At 40.9% G+C, this 13,075-nt stretch overlaps 1 protein-coding gene across 9 annotated transcripts in view; it reads right to left on the reverse strand.

Moving 5' to 3' along the window:
• Positions 1-13,075, reverse strand: part of LOC146295626 (uncharacterized) — a 36,900-nt gene that overhangs the window by 17,205 nt on the left and 6,620 nt on the right. For 8 of the 9 annotated variants that reach the window (XM_084696629.1, XM_084696627.1, XM_084696626.1 and 5 more), the window contains 22 exons: positions 11,830-12,093; positions 11,645-11,697; positions 11,459-11,527; positions 11,343-11,367; positions 11,227-11,247; positions 9,285-9,347; positions 9,035-9,174; positions 8,782-8,901; positions 8,647-8,704; positions 8,502-8,540; positions 8,268-8,321; positions 7,954-8,099; positions 7,749-7,865; positions 7,366-7,411; positions 7,184-7,255; positions 6,379-6,960; positions 6,187-6,294; positions 2,147-2,280; positions 1,897-1,998; positions 1,611-1,665; positions 1,223-1,345; positions 349-488 (listed from right to left, as the gene is read on the reverse strand). In XM_084696629.1, coding sequence (XP_084552755.1) covers positions 349-488; positions 1,223-1,345; positions 1,611-1,665; positions 1,897-1,998; positions 2,147-2,280; positions 6,187-6,294; positions 6,379-6,960; positions 7,184-7,255; positions 7,366-7,411; positions 7,749-7,865; positions 7,954-8,099; positions 8,268-8,321; positions 8,502-8,540; positions 8,647-8,704; positions 8,782-8,901; positions 9,035-9,174; positions 9,285-9,347; positions 11,227-11,247; positions 11,343-11,367; positions 11,459-11,527; positions 11,645-11,697; positions 11,830-12,093 — 2,531 coding nt within the window. The remainder of the gene's footprint in view (positions 1-348; positions 489-1,222; positions 1,346-1,610; positions 1,666-1,896; positions 1,999-2,146; positions 2,281-6,186; positions 6,295-6,378; positions 6,961-7,183; positions 7,256-7,365; positions 7,412-7,748; positions 7,866-7,953; positions 8,100-8,267; positions 8,322-8,501; positions 8,541-8,646; positions 8,705-8,781; positions 8,902-9,034; positions 9,175-9,284; positions 9,348-11,226; positions 11,248-11,342; positions 11,368-11,458; positions 11,528-11,644; positions 11,698-11,829; positions 12,094-13,075) is intronic. The other variant, XM_084696630.1, reaches the window with a different exon arrangement.

Raw genomic sequence — 13,075 nt, forward strand, 5'->3', positions numbered from 1 at the left:
CCCTAAAGGCCCACGCACACCGAGTGTGACATTGTCGTATGCGTTTTTTCACAATCGTCAGCCTCAACATTCGGTGGCTCTGAATTGCCAAAAAAACATCAAAATGCTCGCTATGGTGCGAAAAAACGTAGAGAAAATCGGACACAATCCAAACTTTTTTTGGACGACAAAAGTTTCTGAGGCAGTGTAAGCGCAATTGACATAACGTGAAGTAGTATTTTTATTTTTTTTACGTGCGAACATTTCTGACACAAATTTCAGACTCAGTGTGCAATGGCCTTAACCTTAATCCTAACCTGTCCAATATCTTTCAGAATCCAGCCTCAGTATCAGCATCCTAACACTCACTATGTAGTTGTAGCGATGGTGGGCAGAGATGAGGTGGGGTATATAGGACTCTGTGGGGAACTTCTCAGAACAGCTATCACAACAGAAGTGGTTCTGACTCGGTTGGTCTGGTGACTGAGTCTCTGTGACCGTTTTCAGACCTGAGAGACAGAAGAGTGAAAGTGTGAGAAAGTAGTGTTGTGGAGAAGAAAAAAAACATCACACTGTTATAATTATGAATATGGCTAATGATTATGGATTTATAGGATTAAAAAATGAAACTCTTAATCACCTCTTTTTAGTATATGCTATAATACTGGACATCATATGCAAAGCTGTTGACTTGATTATTATTACCACTAACATAAAAGATATTAAGCCCAAAGTGTGAAGATCTGGATGAACAGGGGCTGAGTGCGGGAGAAGACTATGTGTGTATGCTTCCTTTCCATAGAAAACAGGAAAGCCCAGCTATAACTCATGAGGCATATTTACAGCCCTATGCCCAGAAACCTGGTGCAGCTGGCAGGTCAGGGTCACAAGGGACCAACTGGGTGAGAATGCATAATGCATCTGTGACCATCAAGTATTGTGCCAATGGCAGAATTTCATTAAAACATTGGGAGAAAATAAACTTCCGGAGAAGAATTTGAGTCGTTTTCCCAGGATTTGGCTCATGTTCTATTGGGAGTCTCTTTCACTCTGAATTCGAATAAAACACTTTGCATCCAACTCTGCTGAGTTCCAGTGCTGTTCTTAAACTTTGAGAATTGGTTAAAGACGTAGAACATTTTTCACTACAGTAGCACAAAGAAGAGCGTGGTAGTTCGAACACAGGGCCCACGGAGCAGAAAAGCAGAAAGCATGCACACATCCACACCACAAATATGCTGACCAATGACAGGCTGTCTCCTATCACTGTTGTTGAGGTAGCTCCACAGCCCAACGGATGTCTGTGTGGGGTCCTCTTCCTCGCCCCGACTATACAGTGCCAGAGACTCCTGTACAATTTCTATGACTGGAAAAACATCAACACAGGAGGCCTTTCACAGAGGTATGATGAAAGCAACATAGACGCAGCATTTCATTCAGTAAGGAAGCTTGGATGTAAGGCTAATGATTAGGAATGACCAGATTGACACAGTTTATTCGATGGTTTGATTAAAAGGTGTACAGGTAAAAACTCGAGACTGCGTGGACCCTTGTCACAAAGGAGAAAGAACACAGCAGTTCTTTAAATGAGGACATAAATTGAGTGAGTAACGTAGGCAGGTTAGACTTACCCTGGTTGTAGTCCATCTGGGTGTGGTCATCTAAGAAGTCCTCCAATTCCACTACCTGAAGACAATCAAGAATTTCAAAATAGGTGGAATAGTTTAGACAAGCACAGGCCTTCCCGGCTGATACAGAAAAACAAGGGAGTCGATTATTTTGGGTAGCAACACGAAACCCACCAGTTAAGAGATGCAGGAATGTTATGACACCATTGGAATTGGACCAACTATTACACAACAGTATCTGGTAAAGAGTCAGATAATGGCAAATGTCAAAGTGGGGTCTATAGCCGACCTGAGCAACTCCATTTCCTATTTCGCTCTCCAGCTGTTGAGCAGCAAGTCTGAGCCTTTGGACCACGTTCTCATCATCGACAACATATCGGTTTTGGGACTGCTGTTATAGGGGAAGATAAACAGGAGCAAAAGTGACAAACTCGGACAAATGCAAGTTGCATACTTGACATTTGTCTTCCTGTTACTAAAATGAAACACGCTGGATTATTATTTTGAAACACACATACTCTTATTGGTGGTGTACTCACCAAGTAGGCTTGCTGGTGGTAGGCTGAGGTTAAATGGGTGATGATTTCTGGAAGACTGACTGTCTGCTGGCACGCTTCACACACATAGAAAGGGGCTTGGCCTTCAGCATGGCACTCAATCACTTGGCTCAAACCTGGGGTGAGAAGGGCTGTTAAGTGATTGTGGCCGTAAAAGTAATGTGGTACATTTTCGCTCATCAGAAGGTTTTGGGTAAAGAGTGGAGTATCTTTCAAAACCAAGGCAGGTTGATGGTTTATTCAGCAAAGCAGTAGTGGTTACAGGAATACAACAACAAAAAACCTAGAGACTTCTGAGATCCGGCACATTTATAGTCAATGTGAGCAAATTTCCCCTCCCTCCTTGAAATGTATTTCCCAATACGACCCACAATTTACCTCCAGTCAGTTCCCTATTCCATGACCCCTCTTGTGTAAGAGTTTCCCTATCTCTACAATGTCAGCTTGACCCGCTATCACAATTCCCTTCTGCCTTTGCTGATATTGGTCCCCTTTGGATATAATACAAGAACAGGTCAACACTGGCCTCTGGTCTGAGGCTTTTATACTTCTAAACTTTGGCAATGGTCCTCATCTCTCCCTACTTTGTACCGGAGGAATGTACAATTTCTCAACTTGTGGCGCCATTCTCTGGGTCATTTAAAGCCCTAACAACAGACTTTCTAATAATGGAACACAGACCTCAGCCTACATCATAACGTATGGGGGATCCTTACATGTTACAGGGCTCAACATTAAGGCTTGTCCGGGACATTGATTTTTTTGTAGGCCAAGTGGAAGAGAAATGTGCTTTCTCCACTGGACAAGTTAAAACTCAAACTAAATAAAATGTTACTTGCACTGGCCAGCTTTCAAATACTGAGGATAGTCTACTGTGAAGGAATTGATGAAGAATTATCAGCACACTGTTGTAATCATGAAGATGGAGAAATTATAATGGTACTATATAATTGATATACACTAAATCACCTTTTTACTTTTATATGCTATATTATTGAAAACCAGACTCAAAGGTGTTGATTGATTGGTATTGACTTTAAAACATAAAAATAAAGCCAAATGTGGAAGTCCAGATAAGCAGAGTTTGAGTGCCAGAAAGAGAAGTATGTGTGTAGGATTCACCCAGGAAAGACTACAACTGCCCAGGCAAGGGACTACAAGGCCCAGATAGTAGACGACAGATTTATGACGTTAAACTCTGTATGCCACTGCAGCTGGCCCCCGGGAAAGGCCCAGGACGGAAAGTTTGGAAAAGTCCAGGCTATTCAAATTCTGTGACAAAGGACCAACCGGGTGTAAAATATTAATCTGTGACTACTTATAATGTACCAATGATAAAATAACATAAAATAATGGAGAACAAATGTAAAAGCTAATGTCTGGAGAAAGATTTCAGTCTGATCTCGAGACCACTCTCACGTTTGTTGGAATCAATCCTTTGTGTTAGATTCAAATAAACACTTTGCATCATACTTTGCTACTGTTTCTGTGCGTTTTCAACTTTGATAATTGGTAAAGAACTTAGACTAATTTGACTCCGACAGAATGATATCTATACTGCTAATCCAATGCTGCTACAACAATCAATACCTCAATTATATAAAATGTGTAATGCTGATACTAAATATATATCTTCATGTGATCCAATTGCTTTAATTAAGAATCGATGGGTCTATGCAACAGGATGGGCGTAGTGACTAAAGTAATGCTGAAATGTAGCTCTGGTGTGTGTGTGTGTGTGTAAGAATGTTGAAGGTCGGCACGCTGACTTGGGAGGCCCGGGATTGGTGTGAGCACAATAGGGACCTCTCAGCTCAGGGGAGCTGTAGGGTGTCAACGTGAGAGATGAGGTGATGCTTGGGCCGTGGAAGATGTAACTCTTTGCTCCTGCAGGACGAGTCAGACTGGCCGGTCTGACCACCTTTGGACCTTTGTATACAACCCCTGTTCTAATGCCCCATTTCTCTTGAACACCATACCCTCCCCCCTTCTCTCTGGAAGCCACTTTTCCCCTGGAGATCATGTCCCACCTCCATACATCATCAGCCCTGGAGACCCTGCCCCCATTACAACATACATCTTCAGGACCTTGGGATGACCTACTCCCCACCCCCCCACCCCCTCCCTTATAGTGTAACTGAGACAACACAGTAAATAATTCCTCTTTCAAGTAATAAGCCCCTGTTCAAGTGTTGAGCATTAAATTAGCTGCACGGTCCATAGAGATCTTGGGGAAAAGTTGCAATACAGTAAAGAACAGAAAGTGTTTCATTCTGCAGAAATTGTGTAAATATTTTATGTCGTGAAGGAATGATATCTATACTGCTAATCCAACGCTGCTACAACAATCAATACCTCAAGTATATAAAATGTGTAATGCTTAATACTAAACATATATCCAAATGTAATAATAATATCATTATTATATATCCAAATGTGATCAATTGCTTTAATTAAGAACAGATGAACTTATGCAACAGGATGCTTCTAAAGTCTGTGAAAAGTGACCCATGTTATGTTGAATATAACTTTTGGTGTGAGGAGGAATGCAGAAGGTCAACACGCTGACTGGGGAGATTAAATGGTGGTGCCCAGGGACTGGTGTGAGCACAAAGGGGCCTCTCTGCTCATGGGAGTCAAAGTGTCAACATCAGGAGATAAGGACATGCATTGGGCCATGGAAGAAGTAACTCTTTTCTCATGGATTTCATCAGACAATCTGGTCTGTCCCACCTCTGGAAATACAGCCCACCCTCGGATCCCCCTTTCCCCTGGAGACCGTGTCCCGCTTTCTCTCTGAACATCAGTCCCTCTGATGGTCCTTCCCCCACCTAGGAGACTCTGCCCCCCCCCCTTCCCCTGTACATCATCAGACCTTTGGGTCTTGTCTGTCCCCCTTCACATCATCAGGCCCTTGGACTGCCCACCCTGAGCTACCACGAACGCCTTGGACACCTCAGGGTGTCCTGCAGCACTTTTCAGTTAAGGCGGCTGCCTAAGCAACACACGACTGCAGCCTTACGTTGTCCCCCAAAAAAACAAAAAAAAACAAAAAGCAGCCGTATCCACCGTTTTCTCTCTTCCATTCCAAACTGTGACCAACGCCAGTCTCCCTTCTCTGCAGCAAATCCCACCCTACCACCTTAACTAACACATTTTCTGCGGGAAACCCTGCACTTAATAGGATGACCACATCCCCTCCCCATTGTCTTCTGACCAATCACCTGAAAAACACCTCCCTCTCAGGAAGGGTACAAGACCTGTGTGCCCGAGACAGGTAAATAGAATTTGGAATTCTGTCAAGACTACTTTCTCACAAAGGCCTTCGTTTGGTCTATTCTGTGACTCTTGGCTCTGTGAAGTTACACTGGTATCATCGACTGGTTTTACTGATCTAGACTGAGACACCTTGGTGTGCTGTATTCATTGTTTGATTGCATCATTTCATATCAATAAACTCGAAAGAGCAAGGTCTGTCTTAACACGCAAAGAACTTGTTCTGGCATTTAACCTTGTATTCTTCTCCACCTAGATTTGACACACTTTACAGTAACAAATCATATTTTTTATAAAACTTCAATTGTTACCCATGTTATTTGTATAATATTACAGCTCATCTTCATTGGTCAAAGGCACAATCTTTACCCAGACAAGTGACTTTGGAAAAGTGAAACGTAAATGTACGATTTTAGCCACAACAGTAACTAGCTAACTTGAATGTTGGGGAAGGGGGGGTTCCAACATTTGTGAAAGGACAGCTACGTTGTATTACAAATGCTGCGTCTTGTATTGTGAAATTTTATCACGGCAACTACATGGTTTGAGATTGACGGCTGCAAATAACCTGATGTTGAAGGCGACAGTCTCGACTTCAACATCATAGCAATTATCATTTCAGAGCTAATGTGCTGGGAGTCAGTCAGGGTCAGCTGACGACCCACAGCTATGAAAACCTATTCACAGTTTCACGAACTATCAACGCAACCTCTTCAGAAGGCTAACAAATCTTAAGCCATACTGACCAATCACAGGTTCTCGTTGGGGAGTCTTCAGGTAATTCCAAAGCTGATTGGTTGGAGGGACAGATGGGGGAGTGACTGAAGGAGGGTCAGCCTCAACTACACCACAAGCTTTAGAACAAGAAAACAAGAGCACAAATGCACATTAACACAAATGATGACATTCAGATAAAACCCACACTCAGGGATACCCACCTTTCCCAGTCGTTTCAGAAGGAACCATCATCTTTCTCTTTTTACCACTTCCTCCCCCGGTCTCACTCTCTGCCTCGTTCTCACCAAGCTTGCCAGTTTCTTCTTCATCATCATCATCATCATCATCATCAAGTGTTCTAACACATTCTACGAGGGGTCTTTTCTTTGCAATGTTTGCAACATTTTTGTTCTCTGGCTGCCTCTCTGTTTCCTTGCGGGTTGTATTTTTCTCGGTAGTCCTGGAGCTCTTCTCTGTCGTTCCCACAGTGTCTTCCTCGGGCTCTCTCTCCCTCGACTGGTCTCTGTCGTTCCTCGTTTCCTTTTCAGGCCCCGCCACAGCTTCAGCATCAGACTCCTTTACAGTATCCTTAACAGTCTCACTCTCTGTCCCTCTTCCAGTCTCTCTGCAGTGCATGCCATTCTGGTCGGAGGTCTCATTGTCAGGGTCTTTGCGACTCGTTTGCACAGCCCCCTGGGTGGTGGTGTCAGTTTCTTTGATGGTTTCATGTATGGCACCTGTCGTCTTGTCTTTTTCTTCTGCAGGGGGGATTGGTGAGTCACGCAAAACCAGATCTGAAGGAACTGAGAAAACATTTGTAAAACATCTTTCAACTTTAAATTTGAACAAAAAAATTGTATGTATATATATATATATATATATATATATATATATAAATATACATATATATACATATATATACATATATATACATATATATACATATATATATATATATATATATATTATTTTTTTTAATCCATGAAAAATGATCCCCCTCAAAACTGAACAAAAACGTCATCTTACCCAGCTTTCTACCCTCTTGCAACACAGGCTTCAGTTTTTTCCCGTTTGTCAACCTATTCAGGATTTCCAAGGCTGCAACATAGTCCAAAGAGTTCACAAAATTGACCCTGACAACTTACAATAATTAGTGTTTCATGCCATGCACACAAGACAAGTGTAAACACACACACACACAAACTGACCCTTTTTATACCCGGCTGAGTTCTGCACTGTATATTTCATAAGATTCTGGAGAAAGAAAACACTGTTAGGAGATATGGTCAGGGCAGGTGGAAATACAGGCTACACCTAATAGTTAACATTCTTCCCATGAAAGCAGTGGACTTTGAATAACAGTTCTGCAGTGTTTGATGCGGAACATTAATTGGGGTGTAAGGCATTTTATGTTACATTTGTACAGTATCGTTTAGAATTATTTCGAAATGTTGTACATTTTATATTTAAGATTTATGTTTATCATATGCACCTTCCTGCCACAGTACATTCCTTGTTTGTGCAAAGTTACTTGGCGAATAAAGCTGATTCTGATGCACTGCAAGTCTATAAGTGTTTGCATGGGTTTTACCTGTATACCTCCTGTGGGATGTATTTTCTGAGCCTGTTTTGCGAGGTCAAGCAGAACATCATGCCTCTTTTTTGTACCAGACTCCATGTCCTTCAGTGTGCCTGGGTGAGCACACTCCTAAACAAGAACACACATCAGTAGGACGTTCCCCTGACAACCCCCCGGTGAAGGCATGTGTCTATGTTATCACCATTTGTATGCTTACAAGAAAAGCAGTAACGTGGTCGTAGCTGAAGACATGGCTGCAAACATCAACAACGCACTTCCTCGCACAGAGCAGACACAGGTATCCGGATACCGAATGTGCCATCCCCGTTCCGTTTAAATTATACTGAACCAGAAACTGTTGACCTAAGGCAAGTAAATAAGAGAGGAATGCAGAGAGAAGGTGAAGAAGTTGAATTTAAATGGATTGATTTAATTTTGGAACAAGCATAGATCCAACATCAACTTGAATTAAATCTGTTCAGAAACTAATGTGTCAACCTTTTAGTATATTTTTTTCCTTTTTCAACTTACCCAGCAGGGGATACTTGCTTTCCCATAGATTGTGTCCCTGAAACAGTGGATCACCTACAGAAGATAAGCACATGCCAACTTACACACAAATGTAAACAAACAGTAATTTTACATGACATTAACATTTAATTCATTAAGCAGGTGCCTTTATCCTAAGTGACATACAAATATTGAATTCACTTTTGAAGGGGACCAGAGAGATAGAGTAATAAAATGAATAAAATGTGTGCCCACCTTGAAGGTATGTTGCAAACCTCTTGAGGTTGTCCTTGACTGGAGAGCAGAGTCACGTAGAGGGGAAACGAGACAAGAGTGAAAACAAAATACAAGAGTAGAAGCAACAGACTGTAACCTTGTGCCAGGTTGTGATCAGTCTTACCATAAAAGAAGGAACGCGTTTGTATGACGGAAAAAAGGCTCGCTGGAACGTCTAAGATCTGTGCGAGAGAAAGAGTGTGTTAAAAGATTCAAGGGATACAAAATAGTACCTCCCATATTTGTGTTAGTTTAATACCTTGATCATCATCGGTTTCTGTGCACGTGCTTGTTCCTCCATATAGGCTAGGCGTTTCAGGGAGGATACAGGCATAGTTTCATCCCAGCCAAATGGGAGTCGGTCTGGGCACTGTAATTTCTGTCAAACACTTGACTAGTTACCACACAAAATACTGCAGTAGTATAACAACCATCTCAACATGCTGCAACAGCAAATGTCTGAATGGAAGCAGAGTAGTCCCTTTAAAAATGGTCTTGTTAGTTGGGCTCACCAGTGACTGTAACAGGTGCTTTTGGCAGACCAGGTGAGTGTAAATTACAGATTCAGGTACAATCTCGCAGCAAACATTGCATAAGATCAAGGGTGAACGCGATTCCTCAGTGGTCACACACACCACCATCCAATCAATACCTGGAAAATAAGACCCCAAGAACTGTCAGAGTGGCGCATGTGATATTCCAGAATAATCAGACAAGAAACATCAGAATAGTTGCTATGTGCAAATGTTGGTTAACACTCACCAATGGATGGTACATCCTTACAGTTTTTGAGGCACTCATACATGTTTAAGTGTGGCAGAGACACTACCAATGAAAAGAAGGAAGGGGTATTAGATGTGCCCAAAAGGTTGATGTAAAAATATTTTATATACAGCAGCTGAGGAAATTGTAAGACCCCTTCTTCAATTTAGTTGGAGCACATGTATATTAAGGAATATTGTTCCATGCACCCTCATACTGACTGCATCACCTTTACTGACGGTTCCTGCAGTAGTCTGATTCATTCTGTTCTGAGAATCATGACACTATTGTTGCCCAAATCAATTTTAGTTAAAGCTCCTGACCTTTTCTGTGCCATTCCCAACCTTTCCACTTGCATAGCTCAAATATTTTGCCGGACACCCAACAACACATCCGTTCACTTAATTTGCGTTTATCACACGTTTAACAACACCACACGAGCCAAACAGTTTGCTTCAAATACATCACAGCAAAATGTATTTGAGCGATCAAAGAAGACAAAGTGTCCAACAGTGCCACAGTAGGCACACATTGTAAAGAGATGTAACCTGCGTAACTACAACCATTCATATAGTTTCATATAACATAACGTTAAATAGCAAACTGCTATATTTGCTATGCACACGAAAGTGATCATTTTTTCCGTGCTAGGTATAAAACCTCCGGTGAAGTTATAAACGTGACTTTTAATAACCAGAACAGCTTATATTAACTAGACACTATCAATAGCAACTTAGCTATTGCTCTCTTGACCCTACACTCTGATTGTACGACTTAACTCTTTTTCATTGACCGATAACAGGTCGCCCTCAAGGAGATCCATTTCCTAATTATTGTTAAAAACTGAGAGACATGTTACTTTACATTAACCATAGGGAACAAATATGACAGACCAATAATTTGTGTAAACATTAACGACTAGCAAGCAAGCTGACATCAAATAATTGAGCAAATTATAATTTAGCGGAAAATTGTTAAATCCGTTCGACGATAGCTAGCAATAGCTAACCCTGGCTAGTTTTACTGAGTGAATTAGATAGCTCTAAACCTTACCTTTGTAACTGTTGATGTAGCTCAAAATAATTTGAACCCCTTTCCCCTATCGCTTGAAGGGCAGCAACATAGAATCCCATGTACATTTTCAATTGTTTTCATTTTGGGAAGATAACCTGAACGCCTTGTAAAAAAAAAAACCTGCTTTTTGTGAGCATAACTAACGTAACTGCTCGCTACCGGAAGTTGTTGACCTGGCTTGGGCAATATGCGGGGGGGGGGGGGTTTACCACCAACATTCCAAGTGTAACTATAACACAAATAATTGGTCATCCAAATTTGTTGGTTTTTGAATTCACCTCTTTAACCCGTTAATTAGTAGCGTCACGTATATGTGATCGTTCGAAAGCGGGCCCCACAGAGTACCGTCACACATATGTGATTCTGAACATACCAACCGACTATTTTCCGATAGACAAAAACTATATGACAAACGCTATAGTATGGCTTCAAAATTTACAATTAGGAGGCTAACAAGTAACACTAGCAGGTAGTAGCATTGCTACGAGTATAATGCTAGGTTGCTAGGTAACGGAAGCTAACTAAAGCTAGCTAGCTTTCGTTTTGAAAAAATAACTCACTCTGGTGGCAGCGCGGTAATATTTAGAACTCACTCCTCTAAAGGTTAAATTGAAATAAAAAAATCTCAATTAAATTAAATTAATTTCAAAGTAAAAATAAATAAATATTAGGATAACAATTCAACATTCAGAAATTCAGGTTGCTCAAATTCAAACAACAAGACCAAAAATTATTCAGATTGCAAGAATTTTGTTCTATTTGAATTTCTGAAGCTTGAATATCATTATTCATCATATCTTATATATATTTTCATTAGAAGGTGTTCATGACTTGTGACCGCACATAAATGACTTAAAGTGAAACCTACCTTTAGTATTACAGCCATTCTCTATCGCCCAGAACATAAATGAAACAAAGAATAGCATTAGATTACATTTAGTGTCACTTATGTTAATAATGTCACTGAGAATCAATAAGTACTACCTGGTCCAAAAATGTCTTTCAGCACCTAGAAACAAAATCCACAATCAGTCCATAAATTAAAAACAATTAATGTTTAGCATTGTAAATGTTGATTACCAGACACAATTATAGCACACCTTATCATGCTCCATATTCCACAGATGCAACTTGTATTTCCTGAATGACAGGAATGACATTTTGCAGTTCTGCAAGAAAACCCAAATATACATTTCTTCACTGAAAGAGCACTACCACGGAACATTACAAGTGCATGGTTCAGGTCAGAACCATGGACTATATTTTCAGCAAAAATGTATTCTCACCACACAGTTCAGCCTGGTATTTCGATCCCAAGTCTCTGCAGCTGGATCGATAACTATGAAGGGTCAACGAAATAAGGAAAAAGCACAGCACAGAACACAAACCTAAAATCAATAGCAAAGTACCAAATGTGTGCAAATAAATGTTACACATTACACAATAGCATTTTTAACAATGCACTACACACCTTGAGGCTCAGTGTCGGTGATTTGAAGCTCAGTTGTGGAGGTCTGAGGCGATTCTACATCACAGGCCTTTATAGCTGAAGCCTTACCATTTGTCTCGGCATTTGCGGTAGCATTAGCATTGCCCATAGCATTAGCATTGCCCATAGCATTAGCATTGGCATTTCCCATAGCATTAGCATTAGCTTTTCCACTCGGTGTAGAAAAGTCATTGACAGCAGAAACAACCTCAGCTTGAGTGGCGACACCCTCCAGGGTCTTTAAAGCTGCAGGAGAACATTCACATTGATATTATACAATTAGTTTGAAAGTGCTAAATACGTCATTTTAAATTGGGGTATGATTTGGTACGGTAATCGTAGATCTTTCCTTTCTCTTTGAAAGTTTAGTTACTCTTCAGACAGACTCGGTTTTAGTTACTTGTAATAAAGATCGATAATTACGGGAAAGTTTGTCTCCAAGTATCACTTCCTACATTGACCTTCACTGAATTCTCCCCCACTGTTGTTTGGAAGAAGACCAAGAGGCCTTGTTAAGCTGGAGACGGTGCAGACATGGTGCCGCAAATTCCGAGATGACACAACGTTTGTCTTGGTCGGGTGCATTTTTAAGTATCAGCAGAGCTGAGTAGTACTTAGCTCCTACAGCCTGTGTCATTTACATAATATATGCTTACTGCTTGTCTGATGATCCAAGCTCGTGAATAAACGATCAAACCTTTTAATGGCATATCTATGTACTTCATCTGTAAAGTCCTCAACAGGAATATTATCATGACACTATTTCCTGGCCCCTATGATGTTAAGTAAACCCGTCCCAAATAAATATAGATACTACAGCTTAAATTTTGCCAAATAGGTAGGAGGTCGCTCGTATAAAATGTGAAAACTGAGTGGCTTCAGCAAGATTATTTAGGACCTATATATAGGACCAGTTTTTTAGCTTGGCACTCTTGGGGGAAACATTTCTACAAACGTGCTCAATGTTTGCAACTCAGTACTGGCCTGCAAGCTTGTAATAAAACTCAATCAATAAAACCATCATTCTCTTGCACACTCATCTTAATGGTGTCGTGGGAAATTAATGATTATGGGACAGCTAGGCAAGTAATTTAGGCAGGGTTACACCATGTCAGAGTGATGGGCCTAAAATGGCTGACTGCTACGCAGCAATAATACTATGCAGTTCATAAAACTCCACTCTGCAGACTGGTTCTGACCAGAATAGTAGAACGTAAGTGACAACAAC

This window comes from Hypomesus nipponensis, chromosome 4 (assembly GCF_054491055.1).
Source record: "Hypomesus nipponensis isolate SF chromosome 4, ASM5449105v1, whole genome shotgun sequence".
In the NCBI taxonomy this organism is placed as follows: Eukaryota; Metazoa; Chordata; class Actinopteri; order Osmeriformes; family Osmeridae; genus Hypomesus; species Hypomesus nipponensis.